The following is a 21,323-nucleotide window of genomic DNA, read 5'->3' as shown; positions in this document are numbered from 1 at the left end:
GTATTTTTTGTGTTAAAAATCAATAATTTGGTTGGGGTTTCACGCTGAGGGCGCTGTGTACGTGGTTGGAGTACACAGAGGGTTTTGTTAATTGTTGGTTGTTTTAATTGTTAGTTTATTCATAGTGAATGGTAGTTGTTAGTTATTGTTGTAAATTTAAGATTGTTAAACGAAGGACTTGTGTAATATTATACGTTGGTAAGTAAATAGAAGTACTCTATCTATGTTGGAAGTACATGAATGATTTTGTGAGAATAATATTTACTTTTGTGAATTATTTTTTTTTATTTACAGAAGAAAAATTTTAATTATCTGAGAAAAATGGTTCGATTTAATTATATATTTGTACACAAATTTATATAATTATATTTTAATTTCTAATATGATCATATGGAAAATTTTTTTTATGCGTAAATAAATTGTGTTATATTTACGCTGCGTAGATAATAGAATTTTTTTTTGGTTGCTACTTACAATTTATTTACTAAAAATTCATGGAAATATTACATATTTGAGCAAAGAAAAAATTTTTATATTTTTAGTTCATTTTTTTTTTTTAATTATAAATTGATGAAAATAATTGTGGATATTGTTTCTCAAAATATTGTTTTTATTGGTATTAATTTTTTCGATAAAAATAATAACAATGGTTAATGCTATTGTTATTATTAAATTATATCATATATCTTATTGTATTATATATAATTATATCTTCCCATGTCCGGAAAAAGTTTTTTTATGAAATACTACAACTCAAATTTAATAAAATTGTATGAAATTTCATGTAATTTTTCGAAATTTCATCAAAGTTTTATCAAACTTCATAAAATTTTATCAGTCTATTTTCAGCATAAAATTTAATGAAATTTAAATGCTAGATCTAATCATTTATTCTCAGATATTTCATTAATAAATCAAAATTTTAACAAATTATCTTAGCAATTATTTAAAGATAAACTTAAAAACTATAAGCTAGCACGTAGTAAAAAAACTAACAGGAATTAAAGCCATGAACGACTGTCTATTTTTTAAGTCACTTATTATTTCTACCAACAATTAAAAATAAAACTAAAAATGTCTAGACATAAAATCACCTCGGAAAATGGATAATGGACTAGGGTATTCATATCATTTACCTTCAGGAGGATGGAGTTTGAAAATACGGAATACATTGACGCAATTCAGCGATTTGTTTAGCGAATTTAACAAATATATTGCACCTGCCTATCATCATGATCGATGTGAAAGGTAATTAATAAATTAATAAATAAATATATATTCTACTTGATTAAAATTAACGTCTATAATTTCAGATCAGTACCAATGCGCCTTTACTCGATGCACAAACGCGAGTTCGTGATGGTCTTCGTTGCGTTTTTCGCATGTTTTGGCCTCGCGGTGTTCATAGGACTCGCGGGTCCACCGATAACTTCAACCTTGGAAGAAAAGGCGAAATCTAACAGCACGGATATGGCCAGCGGCCCTTTTATTATGAAAACTCCAGCTTTGTCAACTTATAGCCAGCAGTTGTGGATCATTGCCAAGTTCTCGACGTCTAATACTGATGGTTATTTTTTTTTTATTTTTAACAAAACTGAAGTTATCGCTGAATAATTAAAATAAAATAATTCATTTTATTAATTATCGTAAAAAAAAAACTAATTTCATTAATTATGATTGATAAAATTATTAAAAATTTTTGTAGATGAAAGGTATGACAAGAGTTTCCAAGTAAGTGTCAAAATAGACGGAGTAACTGAAGATGATAAATTAGTACCCGTGCTAAGTAGCGAGACTGCTCATCGCAACAGGACGAGGCACTTAAAGTGCGAAAGACAAGTTTGTGAAGAATTGATAGTTGCGCATCTCGGATCTCTTGATTACACGCATTATATTTTAACAGTACGGTTCTATGGACTCGAGGGCTTCCATCAGCGGTATTCGATTAGAGACTTGAGTTTTTATGTATGATTTTTCATCGAAAATTTATTTTATATAGGTTTTCATAATAATTAATTAATTTAATATTTTTCATTCAAAATAGTTCAAAAATTACAATCCAGCATTCACGCAGATAGAAATATGGTTCCGACTGATATTTCTTCTTGCAGCCTTTATTGTTACGGTAACTATTAATTTTTTGTAAAAAAAATTATTTAACAGGTAGATAGTAATTATTGAATATTATTTTAGTGTTGGTTTGGACACTCACTCAAGAAATATCCGATAAATGATTGGTCTATTGAACAAAAATGGGTATCAGTACTCCTTCCACTTCTTATTCTTTACAACAGTAAGATTTTTTTTAAATTAATACCATAAATAATCATGATAACCATAATCATTAACTTGACTTAAAATTTCATTGTTATTGATAAAAGTCGCGAATTAAAAATTTTAATTTATTTAAATATGGACATTTAACTTAAAGGCATTTAAATAGACACTTCTTTTAAATATAAGACGGAAAAAAATTTTTTAAACTTGGGAATTCTATACTACGTCCTACGAGCAAAGTATCGAGAAGCATAAAATATACTTTTGATAAGAAAATTTAATTCTCTAAAATAAAAATCTCTTATGATTTTTTCAAAAGTTATTCAAGATTTAAGTTTGACAAATGTTTTCTTCCTAAAATTTTCTTTTATTTTTTATTAAATCATTTATTATTATTATTATTATTCACCCCTTTTAAAAAATTACAGATCCGTTTTTCCCCCTGATTTTCTTAATAAACTCATGGGTACCAGGAATGTTGGACGCGATCACGCAGACAACATTTCTCTGCGCCATTTTGATGTTCTGGCTCTGTGTCTATCACGGCCTAAGACAAGTAAGTTTTACAAACATCACTATAATTATAATGAATGATCATAAAAAAAAATAATCTTTTTAAATATTTAGAATGACAGAAGACTATTAACATTTTACCTACCAAAATTATTGGTAGTTGGATCTTTATGGTGTTCAGCTCTAACTCTCGCTACCTGGTTAAGATGGACGGAACTCGAGGACCCTACTTATGACTACGCTCTCGATACATCTAATTACTATGTAATTTTTTTTAATCTATAATAATTTTATCAATTCATCAATTAATTAATTAATTAATTAATTGTTCTTCTAGGGATTCAAAGTCTTCTTTTTCACAATTGGAGCAATTTATATCGCGTATTTACTCCTATTAATGTTGAGAGCGTACAGCGAATTGCGTGCCATGCCATATTTTGGTAAGTTAATTTAATTAATTAATTAAAAACTAAAAAATAACTATTTAATCATTATTTTCAGATCTAAGACTTAGATTTTTAACTCTGCTAGCAGTGATAGTAGCAACCGTGTCAGGAATCGTCACATCTAGACATTTTGGTGCTGGAGTTCTTGAAGACAGTTTTGCATCTCGTTTGTCGACTTATTACCGTACATCAGCACAATTCATGGCTCTTTATGGACTTCTCAATTTTTATCTGTACACTATGGCATACGTTTACTCTCCAGGGTTACAACAAGTCTATGGACAGCGTAATATAATTAATTATTTCTTCATTATTTTATTATTTATTTTTTCGTTTATTTATTATTTTTTCTGCAACTTTTTTCTACCTTAATTAATAATAATAAAATTAGCCGAAATTTTTAATTTTTTAATTTTACTTCATTTATTGAATTAGAACTAAAAAATATTTTTTTTAATTTCACTTAAAGTTTTTCAATTTTTCTACAAGTCAAATTTTATTTTTTTATTTTTAGTAATAATTTTTTTAATTAAAAAGGATTATAAAAATTTTTAGATGTCGGCTAACTTAATTTTATCATTAATTATATCTTCAGTAATTTTTTTATATCGTTAATTGATTATTTCTGCAGCAATCTTTTTTTTATTGATTAATTCTTTAATAATTTTTTTTATTCATTAATTAATCATTTGTCCAGTAATTTTATTTAATCATTAATTAATTATTTATTCATTTTATAAACAGATTCATCAATAACAAAAGACAATCCGACATTTTCAATGATTAACGAATCAGATGAAGATATTCTCTACGGCTCTGATGAAGACAGCCGGCGACCGTTAACCAGAGCCACAAGAAATACCGACGACAGTGATTAAAAATCAAATGAATTAATTAATCAATTACTTTTTAAATAATTAACAGTCATTACTAATAAATGACTATAAATAACTTAAGAAATTCACAAACTTTTTTAGCGGTAAATTTATAGATAACTTATTTAAAAATTAAGACTCAAAAATTTACCACTAAAAAGTGAATTAAAATTACTAATTACCGTATATTATTATTAGTATGACTAAATGACAATATACAGCTGGTTAAATTAATCTATAAAAAATTAATTAACAGTTTAAACCAAAAGGGACAAGTGCAAAAATTGAAATGTTTTTTTTTTTAATAAATTATAAATATTTTTATGTACATATAGTTCATTGTTATGTAATCAATATATCAATATTTGATAATTAAATTATTAATAATAAATGTTTGTAATATTATAAAACTAATAAATTTTTTTTCATTTATTCAAATTTCTCGCTGGTTCTGGAGTTTCCTATTGGCCAGACGCTTCGCGGCTTTTTATCGCGGCTAGTGCAGAAATTCAGTAACCGTCAGCTCACACATACACATATACATATGCGTGTAAGTTGGCGTCAACACAGAACATAGTTCACAAAGACGGTTAGGAAGTTTAGTTGTAAGTAACATACGTAATTCTTTTGTATTTATTTTTACAAATATTTAACTACTTATTTATGTTAATTCATTTTTACAACTCAGTAAAGTCTCTTTACTTATCGCGTTGCTTTTGTAGTAGCACAATATTATGTAAGTTTTAGTAATTATTTACTTGTTTAGACATTTTTTTTGCCGGCAAAAATTTATTTTTGTTGAAATTTATATTAATTTTTAAGCATCATTAACTTTCGGTACCTTAGAAATTTTTTATTTATCTGAAACATATATATTAAATGTTAGATGAATATATGAAAATTTTTAATGAAAAAAATTAATTGTAACCTAAAATTATGTTTCAGTCAGTAATAAGTATAAAGATTTTTGGAAGGAGGAACTTTCTTTAAATATTTTCAACATGCCCAAAAAATCAAGAGAGTATGTTTCAAGTGACGAAAGTGAATCTGGAAGTCATTCCGAGGTAAATATTATTTATTTTTAATAATTATTTTTTATTGAAGTTGAAAGTTATTCTGATGCTGAATTCTGTAGACATTTGACAATTTTTAGGTTTTATTTCAGAAAAAAAAATTTTTTTCAAATTTCTACATGTGAAATTTTTGTGGTACTAAATTTAATAATACTATAAAGTTAGCTAACGCTTTTGATTTTTGGATTTTTTTTCATTTATTAAATTAGATCTAAAAAATATTTTATAGAAATTGCATTTATAGTTTTTCAAGTGTTTTTACAAATGAACCTTTTTTTATTTTTTTGTAATAATTTTCTCAATAAAAAAAAATTCTAAAAAATTTTACATTTCAGCTAACTTAGTTTTCATTAAATTAAACAAACATTTAAAAAATTAAAAGTGCGAATTTTTAAGAAAAATATTTTTTATCATAATTAATTATTTATGAAACTTTTAAGAACTATCAGATGTCTGATAATTTCAGTATCATACATTTTTATTTTTTGTTCATAATAATTTGTTAGAAAAAAAAATTCTAAAAATCATGACGTCTTAATTGACGATATTAACTAAATTTTATTGAAAATATTTGTTATCAGGAAGAGAAACCAAAAAAGAAGCCAAAGCGCGAAGAAAAGAAGTCCAAAAAGGAAGAGAAAGAGGACAAGCCTGCTAAAAAAGCATCTTCGAGCAAGGCCGACGACGAGGAGCCAACCTGGAGCATTGGTAACAAGAGACAGGTCACTGTACGTACATTCAAGGGTAAATTGTACATTGACATTCGTGAGATGTATTTAGATGCCAACAGCGGTGATCTTAAGCCTGGTCGCAAAGGTATTTTTTTCTTTATGTTTTCTGACTAGATTTTTTAATTATTTTTTTTTTTTTTTTTTTTTCCATTAATGTTATTAATATTTTTGATACTTAACAGGAATTTCTTTGACTCCTGAGAACTACAACAAGCTGAAAGATATATTAGAAGAGGTTGATGAAGCAGTTGCTCGCAAAGCATAATTTTTAATTGTTTACTGATTTTCCTATAAATTTTTAATTCTTAAATGTAAACAGTACAATTATCCTTATAAGTTATTCAGTATTTGTAATTCACATTCTGAATGATAGTTTTCTGAATAAAAATCACCATTTAAAAATATTTTATCTATTTAATTTATTTTACTTTTTTTTTATCAAAACTTTACATGTATAAAATATGAGCGACAATTCGCTTTCATTAAATTTCAAATTTAATGATAAATTTTCTTGTTATTACATTTAAATCACCAAGACAATATTACACGTATTTACACAAAAGATTTTTCATATTTATAATTGGTAAAAACGACAATACATTTGTATTGTTAATCAAACTTAACAATTAAAAATTCATGCTCAGCATTAAAATTTTTTCCATTTTCAGAGAAGTTGCACTTGAAATAATTATTTTTCAGGTCCATGTACCGTTGCGAGTAATTTATCAATTTTTATTTGATTTAATTTACTCAATAGGAACTTGGGATCTTTTAATTTATTGTCCTGAAACAAACAATAGTGCAATTATAATGATGATTGCTAGACAAGATGGCCGCAAGTTGGTCAGCCAAAGTTTCAAGCACAAATTTTTGAGGTTAGGTTTACTTCCCGCAATACCAGGTCATATTTTGCGACAATTAACATCATACCAAAATTAATTATAGTTTATATAAGCCAAAGTTAATAAATATTATAAATAAACGACTGTTAAAGTATAATTAAAAAAAGGTTTTAATAACTTAAATCAATTATTAGTCTTACAATGTTATAAAAAATTTTGATTTAAAACGCATTTCAGTGTAATTATTTAAAAATATAAATATCAAGACTTAGTTTTTACAATTTAAAATCTTACACAAAAATTTTCTATTATCATTACTTTAAAATTATATATACATGTTCTAATTATTTCATTAGTTCGGAATCTGACCCATAGAAGTCTACCAAATGGGAGATAGATTAGGAATACCTACCGAATTTTTACCCTTAGCCTCATTGTTGATTTTGTCTCCTTGATCTGGAATCAGCAAAATTTAACAATCAATAAAAATAATAAAAGTCTGGAAAATCCAAAAATGCACGCCTCATAATTTTTACGAAAAATTAAATTTATAATAATAAAAATAGTTGCCGAAATGAGGCGAAAAACATTTTTCAATTGTTAAGCACTCTCTGGTGCTTCGCATCATAAGTCGTGCAATAATTTTTTAGAGAATATAAGATGAATTATTTAGAGTGATTTTTTTATATGGGTGATTCGCTGTAAGGATGTTTTTTGCTGTCCCAGGCATTTTTTTACTAAAAAAATTGTTATTTTGTTACTAAAAAAAATGTATTATGAAAGTAAAAAAACATTTCTATTTGGAGCATTGAAAACTAAAATGAAATAAATTTTGGTTTTTTTGCTATAAATTCGTAAACCACCGAAATAACAGTCCTCTGGGCTGTCCCATTCCCAAAATTAAACCTTTAAGATTAAATTTTAAGTTATTCGTCCATAATATATAATTTGGTCCATAATATTTATAAACTTAATTAGTTATCTAACAATCTTCTTCAATAAAAAGTACCGAAAATTAATTTGTTTCATTGAATTCATTAAACCAAAGTTTGTCCCAGGCATTTTAAGAACAGTCCCCTGCCAGAAGTTCAAAGCCAAAAAAAAAATCCAGCATGTTATTTTACCTTTTGCAAGGTTTATAAGGACCTAAATAGCCTTGAGTTAATAACCATAGGGCTGTTAGCGCTTTATCGCCATTTTATTTAGTGTCAAAGCACAGTTTGTGCTGGAAATATGTGTCTGGGCCACTTCAAAACTCAGTCCCCTGGCAACTATTTTTATTTATAATTTATTTATAAAATTGGATCCATAAGTCTTAATATTATTCTAATTAATGTAAACATTCATTGAGAACTTAAAAAGTTGAATGCATTGAAATAGTTTTCTTGATTTTTCTCAATTTGATAAAAAAAAAAAAAACAGTCCCCTGTCATGTTATATGACAAAAGATACACAAATATCGAAAAAGCAAAAATTAAATCGGCTGTTTATTTATTATGATTAAGCTGATAGTTTTGTAGCTCTTGTTAATTTTTTTTCTAATAAAATCAAAAATAATTTGGTCGGACAATTTTGTACAGATTTAAGACGTCCTTACAGAGAATCACCCATATACGTCTACTCATATCACCGTGTAAGTACGATATAGTTACGATAGAGGCATTTAAAGATCAAAAAATTGTTTGATCTTGAAGCGTTAAGAGTAAAAAAGGCTTTGCATGATGAGGTGTGCAAAATTAAATAAAAAAAAAAAAAATCAACACTTACCCTTCTTTTTTTGTACTTGATTTGTGCTAGTAGATTTAGTAAGCTCGGGTTTGACGACTTTCGATGTTCCAGGTAGTTCCATAGTTAGCGGAGAAGAGGTCGCTAGTGGCAGTGAGTCAATAGAAGTAACCATAGGCTTGCTGTCTTTCAGCTGAACCTTCCTTCTATACCTGACAGGCTCTGGAGCTGGCTTCGGCGGGTCTTTCTTGGTAATTTTCTTCACCCTGGCTGGCTGCAAGTTGAACAATTCTTCATGTGAAGTCAACGTCAGAATCACTGTCATGGTGCCGCCATCTTCCGTCGGAATAGTGATCGGAACGACGTCAAGCGTTGTCTTACGGTAGCGCTTTTTCGAGTTGACGTTATCATCGTGCACGAATTTTATCTCGCAATAATTCATCGATAAGTCAGCCTCAGATTCACTGGAACTTTTAGATGTCGGTTGCAGATTTAGTGACTCCAGCACCATGTTTTTATCCGACACTTCTTCAGTTTCAGGAACTTCTGGAGTATTGCTTTTATGCAACTGCATCATCAGATCTTCAACTTGACTAGATGTAACCTTTTTGGTTTCAACATCACTCATCTCGTCTCCACTGAACAAATCACGTTTCACCGCATCAACCTTCATCTTTTTGTCCATATTAGCCTTGTCATCTTTCTTGCTAACCTCATTACTCTTAGCTTGATCAAGTTTAGCTCTATCAACAACTTCTTTCAACAATAATTTTCCCGTCAAGATACTATCAAGAATTTTACCACTTGGTAAATTAGTTTTTTCCACCTCAATTTTACTTTTCCGATTATCTTCAACTGATTTCTTCTTGTCTTTATCCTTGCTGCTATCACGCTTGATCTTTTCTGCTTCATTTTTAGCAGCACGTGCTGCATACCGCGCTGATTTTCTCGTCACTGGAATAACTGGAAGTTTTACTTCTCTTCGACCATCATTGTTCTTATCTATTTCTTCTTTCTTAGCTTCCTCTGTCCCTTGGCCCTTCACCTTGTTTTTAACTTGTTCGCTCTTTTCTTCTTTGACATCTTTCTTGTCATCAGCAACCTGACTTCTGACCTTATCATTTTTGCTGTTCTGAACTTCACTAGTTACTGTATTAATTTTAGTCTTGTCTTCTTTTTCAAGTCCACCAGTATCAGCATTAATTTTGTTCTTAACTTTATCCTCTCTTGTAGGCTGTATTTCATGGTTAAGCCTTTCGTTTCTAATCTTGTCATCCTTTTTATCTTTGTCATAGTCAGTTCGCTGATTCCTAGCCTTGTCGTCTCTCCTATCTTTCCCTTCATTATTTCCACGACTTCTACCTTTATCATCAGTACTTCTATAATTTTTTCCTTTGTCTTCATGACTTCTACCTTTATCCTCATTACTTTCATGACTTTTAACTCTATCTTCATTACTTCTATGATTTCTTCCTCTGTCTTCATTACTTCCATGACTTCTACCCTTTCCTTCATCACTTCCATGGCTTTTACTCCTTCTTTCATTACTTCCACGGCTTCTACCCCTTCTATCATTACTTCTGTGGCGACCTCTTGTTTCATTACTTTTATCCCTCGGGTCATTGTTTCTATAACCTCTCTCATTTCCTTCGTAATGATCTCCATAAGTCCTATCCCTCGGGTCATTGCTTCTATAATCTCTCTTATTTCCTTCGTAATTATTTCCGTAAATTCTATCCCTCGGATCATTGCCTCTATAGTTTCTATCATTTCCTTCATAATGATTTCCATGAATTCTATACCTCGGATCATAATTATTTCCATAACCTCTATCTCTCACTTCAAGACTTCCATAAGTTCTATCTCTCACTTCAAGATTTCCATAACCTCTATCTTTCGCTTCAAGATTTCCATAACCTCTATCTCTTACTTCAAGATTTCCGTAACCTCTATCTCTCAATTCAAGATTTCCATAACCTCTATCTCTTACTTCAAGATTTTCATGAATTCTATCGTTCATTTCAAGATTTCCATGCGTTCTATCTTTCACTTCAAGATTTCCATGGTCTTTATCTTTCGCTTCATGATTTTCACAAACACTTTCTTTTACTTCATTACTCTCCTGAGCTTTACTATTGACAACAACATTGTTCCGCGGTTTGGCTTTGTCATTCTTATTCTTTCCTTTGCTACCTCCATACATCGGTTTGACAGTAATATTCTTCTTAAGTCTATCCATAATCCTCAACCTCTTCTCATCCAACTCTCTTCTAAGTATTTCATGGTTCACCTCGGAATTCTCCGGTTGACTAGGACCCGGTAGTACATCATTGTTGTTTTTCGACTCAATCAACGTAGACTTCATAACTTTGTCTTCCTGCGGCCATTGAGAGTTCGTGTTAATAATCTTACTAATTTTAGTCGTCAAATTGGTCGTTGTTGTTTCAGTACCGTTTTTAGATCCACTAGGAGTTTCAGATATGTCAGCTTCGTCAAGTAAGTCATCATTTTTCGCCGGAGTTTCAATATCTGCTTCTGCTAACGCTTTGTCTGATTTTACTATTGGAAACATTTTCTTCGGTGACGCTTCGATTATTTCACCTTCTTCAACTTGATCTTCATCACTAATTTCTTCTGCTTCTTCAACAACTTTCTCTTTCTCAACAGATAAATCTTCCACCGATTTTTCACTCTGAATTGTTCCACAAACTTCTTCTTCTTTTTCAATTTGAATTTTCCCACCATCAGTCTCGCCACCCTTTTCAACCAATCCGCCTTCTTGTTCCCCACTACTTTCAAGAACCAATCCTCCATCTTGTTGACTTACCTTATCCTCACAATTTTCCTGTTTATTATCATCTTTTAAGCTTTTATCATCAGTTTTAATCATCGAATCACTTAAATCAAGTCCCAAATTATCACTTTTCTTCAAAACATTACTTGTCTTGCTTACTGACAACCTGGACCTAGATTTCGACTGATCATCACTGCAATAAGAAGATGACGAACTGGAACTAGACGACGAACTATCACTATCAGAGTCAGAATCATCACTCCTGCTATTCTCCAAGCTTTTTTCCGACTCCTGGCTCTTATTCAGCCCTTCAGCATTAGAAATCCTCAGTTCCTTGCAAGTTTCCTCCTTAGGTAAATTTTCCTTGATAACTTCAAACTGCGTGATTTCCAATTTCGCGCCCAAAGTGTTTGCCACTGTCTCTGTACTCGCTGAAGTAGAAGCTGAAGTCGATGCTGCTGCATTAGCATTTGAATTACTTTCCTTAACATCAACATTATTTACCGGCTTTCCATAGACACCAGGATGATAATACAGCGCGAAATCTTTCTTCAAAGAATCCACCGTATTATCACCATGTTTTGGAGTAAAATTAATGCAAGGCGTCACCGGGAACTCGGGAGTAGTCACGAACCCGGTAACTTTAGTTTCATTGGAATTAATTCTCACAAAAGAACATTGATTACTCGAAGGACTGAGTATTCGTGGAGTAGGTGGTACTCCAATATCTTCCGATTTTCTAGGAGTTTCCAGGTCTTTGATAACTTTTTCAGTTGTACTTGTTTCAAAGTTAGAACTTAGATCACTCGACCCTGATATTTTAGAAGTAATAGTTTTTAGCTTCGCATACTTCTTGGTAACTCCTTTAGCAGTGACAATTGTTGATTGAGCAACTTTCTCACTGGATTTAGCCTCTTTACTCTCAACTTCAACTTCCGACTTGATCGTTGGAGTAACAGGATCATTATTCACTTCTTCTTTGTCATTTTTCAAAAGTTTATTAGAATTTCTTCGCGGTTTATTCGGACTTTCTTCAGGAATAACAAGTCCTTCTCTCAAATCAGCGTCCCAGGACTTTGGACGTTTCTTTGGAGGCGAACCACTATCTGACTGCGAATCACACCCAATTATAGTATCAACACCAGACACCTTGTTCCAATTGCCTTGGAGCGTCGGAGCTGGGCTTCTGGTAGCAATTGGCGTCTCCAAAGGTTTCAAACTCCTCACAGGTGTTTTCACAGGCGCCTTTTTCCTGGGACTCTTAATTGGAGTGCTGAACAAACTCGAGCGAGGAATTGATTTATTTAGCGGCCGCGATGGAGATGCTCGAGTACTGGTGACTGAATAACGACGACTTGAACTCAAACCAGTTGGTGTATTGAAATCTAGAGCACGAACGTGACTGCTGCGCCGGCGAGGAGTTGACAAGCTGAGTCGATGGTTCTTGGCGCGACTCTTCAGCAACGACTTGGGCGTCCGCTTGATGATTGATTCTTCTTTTTCCAAGACAAAACTAGTGTCTCCTGTAAGATCTACTGTTGGAAGCGCTTCAACGGGTGGCACTGGTGGTGGTGCTGGTGGTCCAGGTGCTGCTGGTGAACGTTTTCGTTTGTTAAGTTTCAAGAATGGCGATAATCCGGTTCCAGAACAAGATATTGAATCATCGGCAGTCAATATTGGTATTTCTGTGCCAACCGGGAAGCTTTCTAAGTTATTTCTGTAAAGTGTTATTGCTTCGTCTTCTTGGTCGTTTTTTTTTTTTTCGACAGGTTCAACGAGCAAATTTGGCAGACTGGAAATTTTCGGCGCTATGCGTTTGAATTGAGGAAGATCTAGCGGAGGTGAAGGTGGAGGTGGTGGAGGAGGAGGAGGAAGAGCAGGAGGATCTGGAGGAGCAGGTGGAGCTGGAATCTTCTTGGGAACTTGTACGGTGCGTAAGAAAAGTGTTTCACCAGGAAGTTTTGGCATTATAGCAAGGCATTGGTTGTTACCAGAAGTCATTCGTATCGAATGTGCTTCTTCGTTTTCTTGGTCTTGCTGACAGAAAACAAGAGTAGTCACAACTTCTTCATTGCTGACTATCTTGGGTTTTATTTTCGCTGACTCCGGTCGAGGTGCTTTTCTGGGTTTTCCTTTTCGTATTGTTGCTTTAGACACTTTTTGAATTGTTTTAGGAACTGTTGTTAGAATTGAAGATGAAACTGTAGGGAGTACAGGAGGATTAAAATTCACTGGATTAACATTGACAAGATTGAGATTGACAGGATTAACATTGACCGGAAGATTGGGAATGTCGATGGATAATACAGTGGCTGGTGAAACCGAAGGAATTTCAGTCTCATTTCCCAATGTAACAGCAGTACTTGTAGGATTTTCTTCTTTCTTCATTGCCTCGGTCAAGTCACCAGTTTCGCGGGTTATTTTGTTTACGTTAATTATTCCTTGGATCGCCGCGGCGTTCAAATCGTCAAAAAGAAGGTCATGCGTTGGCTCGTTCAAATTGAAAATTCCTTCTTTGATGTCAGTTTCTTCTACTGTATTTGGTGGTTCTGTTTTCACTTCTGGATTGAACCTGATAAAATATAATTATTACAATGTTTAATTGATAGAAATTAAAGTTACGTTTGTCAAAATACCTTTCAGTAGGATTTGAATCATAAGGACTTCCATCTGGAGACTCGTCGGTAGTACCGATTATTTCGTTGAGAAAGTCTTCGAAAACAGGATCTTTCTCTGTTGTTGTGACGACTGATTTAATCGCGTTATTTAACTCGGACATTATTGAAGTATTTACCTCGGGATTGTCACAGAAACTTGTTTCTTTAATTACAGATGACAAATTTGGTAAGCCTGCTTTATTGATTTGTTCGGCTATTTTTTCTTGAATTTCTGTACGGCTCAACATTTCTCTCGTCAGGAGCTGTAATTTTTTTTAAAGAATTATTGATTATAATTGTTAACGATTAATTCATTTGAAAGATTTAACAAAATATGATTTTTAAAAACTTATCATTCTGTTTGATAAAAAAATAATAAAGTTTTTCTGTTTATTTTTAAATTTGAAAGCAAAAGTTTAAGAGAAAAAATTTTTATATCGGATTTATAATTTTAAAATCTAAAAAATGCGTTTTTTTCTTATTAAAATTTCATTCAAAATTAATTGCAAGGTTTGATATGCGAAAAACTAAACAAATAAAATGTTTTGATCTCATGATTTGAATAAAAATTATTGATAAATTTGTAAATTTTGATATTTGATCGATTTAAAAATGATGCACAAATTTTTGTAAATTCCTATATTGTTTCCGTTTTGACACCCAAAAGAAAAATAATTATTAAAAAAGAATAAAAATTTGTCGATAAGTCAATTTTAGAAACTTTTGAAACTTCAGTAAGATGTTACCGAAAAATTTACGTATCAAAAGAAATTATTTTTTTTTGCCCTCCGGGCGGAAAGTGACAACTTTCGTCCCGCTGCGCTAAACTAAGTTGCCGCTTTCCGCCTTCGTCGGACAAAAAAATAGTATACACTCCACGGGAAGTAAATAAGAAAGCCTCAGATCACATGTTTGTTGACCTCGGCTTCGCCTCGGCCAACAATTACATGTGATCTGAGACATTTCTTACTTTACTTCCCTAGGTGTGTAATATACTATTTTAATTGTTTGACTTTTCATATACAGCGTGAAAAAAAAATGTATCAACAAGTTAATCAAAAAATTTTAAAATCATTAAATAAAAAAAAAAAATATAAAAATCAATTTTCATAAGATTAATTAATTCTCTACGAACAAAAAAATAAAAAATTTTTTTTTTAATTTTCTATAATCAAAAATCGTGATGAAATCTGACCATTTTTTGGATTTTTATAATAAATACTGTAATAAAAAAATTATGAAACAAAAGTTCTCATTTATAGTTCATTTAAATTTTTCAACTAAATTGTTTTCATAATAATTAAACTGCTATAAAATCCAAAAAATTTTCAGATATCTGTTAAATTTTTAAAATAAGTAAATAAATGAACAAATATTCACGCTAAGATTTTCAATAGGCATATCGGATGCCAACTCAGTATCCGATTCAACGTGATCATCCTGGGTCTGAACTTCAGCAGTAGCATAACACATGAGCTCCTTCGTATCAGTAGCAGTGGAATTTTTCATCGGCTGAAGCTTACTCTCTTTATGAACCTCCACAATAGTTTCTTTGATCTTAATCTCAGTAGACAAGGACTGAATATCAGTCAGACTCTTGATCAACCCAGGCTCCTGACCAGGTTCCGAGTGACCTGGCAGCTGGTTGAGCTGCGTAGCATCGGTATTAACTTGCTGATTCGAAACACTACCTATGAATGTGAAGATAGTAGACAGTTAATTATGAATAATTTATGATTATTTTCAAACTTAATCAATAAAAAGAAACTCTAAAAAATTGCACAAAAAAAAATTTTAAGTGTATTTTTTCATACAGTCGTCGTCATTGATTTGTAACGGTTGGCAATGATTAGAGTAAAATAAAAAATTCTCAATTTGGACATCTCTCACTAAAAATTTCAATTAATAATATGTTTAGAAAATAAAAAAAATAAACGAAACTATGAAGAAAATTTACATAAAATAAATAATTGTAAGCTCAAACAAACATAATTATAGGACTTTAACCAAAGAAAAAGTACTATACATAGAGATAATTAAAAATAAAAAATTCCTTTATTGTAAATCACCAGAGAAATAATTTGGATATTCAAAAATATACAAATGAAATATTTCAAATAAACGAAATTTGATATTTCAATTAAAAGAAAATCAATGAAATATCAGTCTTCTGATAATTACAGTCTTAAAAATAAATAATATCAAATAACTATAGCTAAATATAAAGACATTTACTAAAATATTAGATCATATCATTATAGAAAATTAAAATTGAAAAGGCCTAAAATTAGAAAATAGTCCATCAAAGCAATTTAAATTTTTTAAAAATGGAAATATAAACAGAAGAAACAAAGGAAATTAAAAAATAATGACAAACCTAAATTCAGACAATTCGAATAAAAGACATCAAGGTTATTTGACATATACACAAATGAATAACTCTGAATATAGAAGAGCTTTACAAATGAACATCTCTAATTGTGGACAAGAAAATTCGGAAATCTCTCAATATTTACATCTCTCATTAAAGAAAACAAAAAAAAAAAAATACAATATGTATAAATTAAAAAATTAAAAAATAAGTAATCGTTCAAAAAAACACGCTTTAACATAAAACCAAACTAAAAAGTAGGAATTTAATTTTTTTTGGATAATTCAAAATTAAGTTAAAGTGATTAATAAAAAAAAATCATTTTTATGTAAATAAGTGTGGGGATCAGATAAAAACAATTGTTCAACGGTAATAAACTCTGCACCAAGACATCTTCTTTGGAGAACTTTACTGAAAAATTAATTTTTATTAATCATAGGTAATGTACGATTTTTTAATTTTTACGTAGATTTTTTAAAAATCTATCTATTGAACTGATCTTTATGAATTTTATCATAGTATCACTTTAGTAGTCAAGAAAGAAAAGTTTGGCATGAATAACCTTCGTCATTGACTCTAGTCATCAGCGATGAACGCTGCATCAACCGCGTGCTCCTACGACCTGGACAATTTGAGCGACGACGAGATGGCGGGCGACTCGTCTCAATCATCAAATTCAGCGCATCATCAAAACGGATCATCGTGTACCGGCGCAATGGCAATTACAACCGCGCAATTAGCCACGACTCAGGCACGTGCCGGTGCTGATACTCAATCGGCACCACCCCCCTCAAAAATCTACCTAAAAATTAAAAAATCGTGCATTACCTATGATTAATAAATATTAATTTTTCAGTAAAGTTCTCCAATGAAGATGTCTTGGTGCAGAGTTTATTACCGTTGAATAATTGTTTTTATCCGATCCCTACACTTATTTACATAAAAAAGATTTTTTTTTATTAATCACTTTAACTTACTTTTGAATTATCCAAAAAAAATTAAATTCCTACTTTTTAGTTTGGTTTTATGTTAAAGCGTGTTTTTTTGAACGATTACTTATTTTTTAATTTTTTAATTTATAAATATTGTATTTTTTTTTTTTGTTTTCTTTAATGAGAGATGTCCATATTGAGAGATTTCCGAATTTTCTTGTCCACAATTAGAGATGTTCATTTGTAAAGCTTTTCTATATTCAGAGTTATTGGCTGCGTTCAGGTTTACTAAGTTCTGAGTAGGGCTGACTTTATCTACCAAAAAATTAATATTTAGACACACTTAAATAAATATACCTTGCATTGTTTTATTATAGATTTTTTTAAAAAACAATATAGTTACTTTAAGTTGTTGCTACAAGATATGCTAAGATCTGCCAAGAACTTAGTAAACTTGAACGCGGCCATTCATTTGTGTATATGTCAAATAACCTTGATGTCTTTTATTCGAATTGTCTGAATTTACGTTTGTCATTATTATTTAATTTCCTTTGTTTCTTCTGTTTATATTTCCATTTTTAAAAAATTTAAATTGCTTTGATGGACTATTTTCTAATTTTAGGCCTTTTCAATTTTAATTTTCTATAATGATATGATCTAATATTTTAGTAAATGTCTTTATATTTAGCTATAGTTATTTGATATTGTTTATTTTTAAGACTGTAATTATCAGAAGTCTGATATTTCATTGATTTTCTTTTAATTGAAATATCAAATTTATTTGAAATATTTTATTTGTATATTTTTGAATATCCAAATTATTTCTCTGGTGATTTACAATAAAGGAATTTTTTATTTTTAATTATCTCTATGTATAGTACTTTTTCTTTGGTTAAAGTTCTATAATTATGTTTGTCTGAGCTTACAATTATTTATTTTATGTAAATTTTCTTCATAGTTTCGTTTATTTTTTTTATTTTCCAAATATATTATTAATTGAAATTTTTAGTGAGAGATGTCCAAATTGAGAATTTTTTATTTTACTCTAATCATTGCCAACCGTTACAAATCAATGACGACGACTGTATTTTTTTTTTTTTTTTTTTTTTTCCAGTTGAAAAGTTATTTAAAAATTTTTTATACTGAAATTGAGAGACATATGATCATTTTTAGAATTTTTGTAATAAATAATTTATAGCAAGAAAAATTTATTTAAAAAATTCCATTTTTAAAAGCTCGAAAAAATTATAAATACAATTTTTTAAAAATAATTTCCTAGACCTAGTTTATTTTTAAAGAAAAATAAAAAATTTTTCATGTGTCTGGTAATTTCAGCGTCATAATTTTTTCAAATCTTTGGACGTCTGCTACAACCATGCTCATACACTACCTTCGCTTTTCTCCTTATCAGGATCCAACCTGAACGGACGTTTGGGTCTGTCAGCGTGCTGATGGCTGTGGAGACGTCGCTTCCTCGAGCTGCCAGCCAGGATCGGCGAGCCACCAGTCTGAGGCGGAGGTACGTTGATGTTCACGACAAATCGCTGCTTACCTCTAGGTGGTCCATCCAACAGCAGCTTGACCATCACCATCAGATCAGTTGACTGAAAATCACTGTCCTCCATCTTGGAGAGTTTTTCTTTAACGAACCTCATCACAAGGAAATATTTTTCCACAATATCTGTCAGTGTGTGGTCGTTAACTTTGGTATCAAACTTCCTACCCTTCTGAGAGACATACCGGCACTCCTCCAGGTGCGGCGACGTCGTGAAAAACTTACTAGCCGCTTCCGTGCACTCATTTTCTTCCAGGTATCCTTTGAATTTTTTATTATATTATTTTAACAGAAAATAAAATTATATTAAGGTTAGCGTCACAAATTTACTCACCAAAAACCAGTCGTGCTATTTCAGACGGCAAAATCAACGCCATTATTTAAACCACCCGATTTATAAATAATTAAATAAATAAATAATACTTTTAAAATGTGCGGTTTCTTATAATTAACAATCAGCAAAGTATAAACTTAACATTTTTGTGTTCAGTGTTTTGATGTTGTTTTTCTTAGCGCTGTCTTTTTCTGATCACAACTCCATCAGAGTGCGCGCGAAATAAGCGCCAATTTTCCCCATACTATGTCGTTCATATTTTCGCCACGGCGCTACTTGTTTTCTTCTCATCTCTTGTTGCGCGCTTTTGAACCTAGCGCATGCGTGGTAGGATGCCAACTGTCGAAGCTTTGAGTACGAATTAGAGATCGCGAAATCTAGGTAAAATATAAGTAATTTTATTACTGATTTATTATTTTTGATTGTTGTTTATAATGATTTATTACTTTCTTTTTAAGTTCAGAAAGTTTAAGTGTTGAGTAAGTTAATTAGTTTTCTACTAATAAGTACTTGAAGTAAATTTTTTACTTTTTTGGTTAAGTATGACTTAATTTTACAAGCCGATATCTGATTTTTCATTGTTGTCATTTGTGATTTTTGTAAGTATTTATAATTAATAATTGATGTCAATTACTCAACATACATATATCGTTTTATTTTTTTGTATTTTTATAAGAATTAAATTGATAAGGAAAAAAATTAGCAGATATCTAAAATTCTTGAAATTTCTATAACAAATTAATTATTAGAAAAAAAAAATTTTTTTGCACTTATATTTTTTTAAATTTCCACAAGTAGAATTTTTTGCTAAATTTTTGTCATTACAATTTAATTTTTATAAAGCTGTTAAAATAATACTGATTAGAAGATATGTAAGGGAAGGGGGGGGGGGGGGGCAAAATGGGCCCCTTAAGAAAAAAATGTTGATATCCTTAGTGTTTTTCTCTGGTTTTACTTTTTTTTTAGTCCCTTGCCAAGTATTTGATCTCAATTTGCTCTGTTCATTAAAAAAAAAAAAAATTGAAAATGTGAGGTAAAATGGGCCACCTTCAGAAAATTTTTATAATATGAGTTTTTCAGCTCGTTTTACTTTTTTTGGCCTTTTACTGAGTTGATGGTATTAATTTTTTTGCGTATATCGAAATTAAAAAATTGAGAAAAGTGGGGTAAAACGGGCCCCCCAAAAAACTCCATATGTTTCTTACTTGTTTTATATTTTGAATTTTTAACTTCCCGCTAAGAAAATTGAAAATTTTCAAAAATCGGGAAGTTATTGGTTTTACCACGTTTTTCGAAAATCGAGTTTTCATCAGATCTCGACGTTTTGAGGTCCTAGGAAGCTTCCCTGACTATTCCCGCGAGGGTGTCACTATGTCTGTATGTATGTAGGTATGTAAGTATGTATGTATGTATGTATGTATGTGTGTGTGTGTGTGTGTTTTTTTTTTTAAGGGGGGGGGGAATCCTTTTTACGGATTCTAGGCATAGCTGTTTGGCCTGGATATGTGGCGACTCGACGCAGTGTCATACTAAAACTCGACGCTAGCGCCCCTACCCACTAAACCCTAAACCCCTTTTCCTCTTTCCCCTAATCCCTCATGGAAACCGCCGTCAGGCATTACTTCGTGAGGGGAGGATCTAGCTACTGCTCTTTCTTCTGGTGGCTAAGGTATTATTCTTTCCTCCTTCTAATTGGCGTCATTCGCTCTTCTTCTTTCTATGGACCGCAGGTCTGAGAGGACTCCCGTGACAAACGTGTTTGTGGCGTTCCAGGCAGCCTCTGATGACAGCATTGCTTCTACTATTGTCTCTGGTTGGATTTTCCTCTTCAGGATATTCTCCAGCTCATCTCGCTGTGGATAAAAACGTGGGCACTCAAAGAAGACGTGCTCTGCATCTACATTGACTCCTGGGCAGGACGGGCACTCTGGGGAATTATCATGCTTAAAGCGGTGGAGATACGCCCGGAAACAGCCGTGTCCTCATAACATCTGCGTAAGATAATAGTACTGTGGCATCCCACTGTAGTTGTCATCGACTTATGCTCTTCTGCCGTTCTTCTGTTCTAAGCTCCTCAGCGCTTAGTGTGGTTGACTTTCGTTGGTAAAGGATCCGTCTTTCCTCAGCTAAGACTCTGAGAGGCAAAGTTCCGGAAATGACACACACTGCTTCCATAGATATTGTGCGGAAGGCGCTCG

At 31.3% G+C, this 21,323-nt stretch overlaps 3 protein-coding genes across 3 annotated transcripts; 2 read left to right on the top strand and 1 right to left on the bottom strand.

Annotated features, from left to right (window-relative positions):
* The first annotated feature begins 13 nt into the window (after positions 1-13).
* Positions 14-5,117, top strand: LOC123270943 (transmembrane protein 181). The gene is made up of 13 exons (XM_044737128.1): positions 14-198; positions 1,083-1,248; positions 1,314-1,567; positions 1,706-1,965; positions 2,045-2,125; positions 2,194-2,293; positions 2,706-2,833; positions 2,905-3,054; positions 3,128-3,230; positions 3,292-3,522; positions 3,981-4,716; positions 4,800-4,847; positions 5,057-5,117. Exons 1-11 carry the CDS (start codon positions 129-131, stop codon positions 4,112-4,114), a joined length of 1,677 nt encoding a protein of 558 aa, XP_044593063.1. The 5' UTR covers positions 14-128; the 3' UTR covers positions 4,115-4,716; positions 4,800-4,847; positions 5,057-5,117.
* LOC123270864 (activated RNA polymerase II transcriptional coactivator p15-like) lies at positions 5,113-6,180 on the top strand. The gene is made up of 3 exons (XM_044737009.1): positions 5,113-5,175; positions 5,766-6,000; positions 6,098-6,180. Exons 1-3 carry the CDS (start codon positions 5,113-5,115, stop codon positions 6,178-6,180), a joined length of 381 nt encoding a protein of 126 aa, XP_044592944.1.
* An 895-nt stretch (positions 6,181-7,075) lies between these two features.
* Positions 7,076-19,338, bottom strand: LOC123270940 (titin homolog). Its single transcript, XM_044737126.1, has 6 exons — positions 19,126-19,338; positions 18,627-19,052; positions 15,314-15,624; positions 13,913-14,196; positions 8,525-13,848; positions 7,076-7,213 (listed from the first exon to the last, which is right to left on the bottom strand). The coding sequence occupies exons 1-6, from the start codon at positions 19,166-19,168 to the stop codon at positions 7,137-7,139; spliced, it is 6,465 nt and encodes a 2,154-aa protein (XP_044593061.1). The 5' UTR covers positions 19,169-19,338; the 3' UTR covers positions 7,076-7,136.
* Positions 19,339-21,323: the final 1,985 nt, after the last annotated feature.

This window comes from Cotesia glomerata, linkage group LG8 (genome assembly GCF_020080835.1).
Source record: "Cotesia glomerata isolate CgM1 linkage group LG8, MPM_Cglom_v2.3, whole genome shotgun sequence".
Lineage (NCBI taxonomy): Eukaryota > Metazoa > Arthropoda > Insecta > Hymenoptera > Braconidae > Cotesia > Cotesia glomerata.
This window is presented reverse-complemented; position numbering and strand designations above follow the sequence as displayed.

Bases quoted from the DNA above. Each gene is read 5' to 3' on its own strand.
- LOC123270943 (XM_044737128.1), top strand. From the start codon at position 129: ATGGTAGTTGTTAGTTATTGTTGTAAATTTAAGATTGTTAAACGAAGG. The intron at 1,249-1,313 runs GTAATTAATAAA...CTATAATTTCAG, and splicing joins CATCATGATCGATGTGAAAG to ATCAGTACCAATGCGCCTTT. The intron at 3,055-3,127 runs GTAATTTTTTTT...TTGTTCTTCTAG, and splicing joins TCGATACATCTAATTACTAT to GGATTCAAAGTCTTCTTTTT.
- LOC123270864 (XM_044737009.1), top strand. From the start codon at position 5,113: ATGCCCAAAAAATCAAGAGAGTATGTTTCAAGTGACGAAAGTGAATCT. The intron at 5,176-5,765 runs GTAAATATTATT...ATTTGTTATCAG, and splicing joins AATCTGGAAGTCATTCCGAG to GAAGAGAAACCAAAAAAGAA. The intron at 6,001-6,097 runs GTATTTTTTTCT...GATACTTAACAG, and splicing joins TCTTAAGCCTGGTCGCAAAG to GAATTTCTTTGACTCCTGAG.
- LOC123270940 (XM_044737126.1), bottom strand. From the start codon at position 19,168: ATGGCGTTGATTTTGCCGTCTGAAATAGCACGACTGGTTTTTG. The intron at 19,053-19,125 runs GTGAGTAAATTT...AAAAATTCAAAG, and splicing joins AATAGCACGACTGGTTTTTG to GATACCTGGAAGAAAATGAG. The intron at 13,849-13,912 runs GTATTTTGACAA...ATATTTTATCAG, and splicing joins GATTCAAATCCTACTGAAAG to GTTCAATCCAGAAGTGAAAA.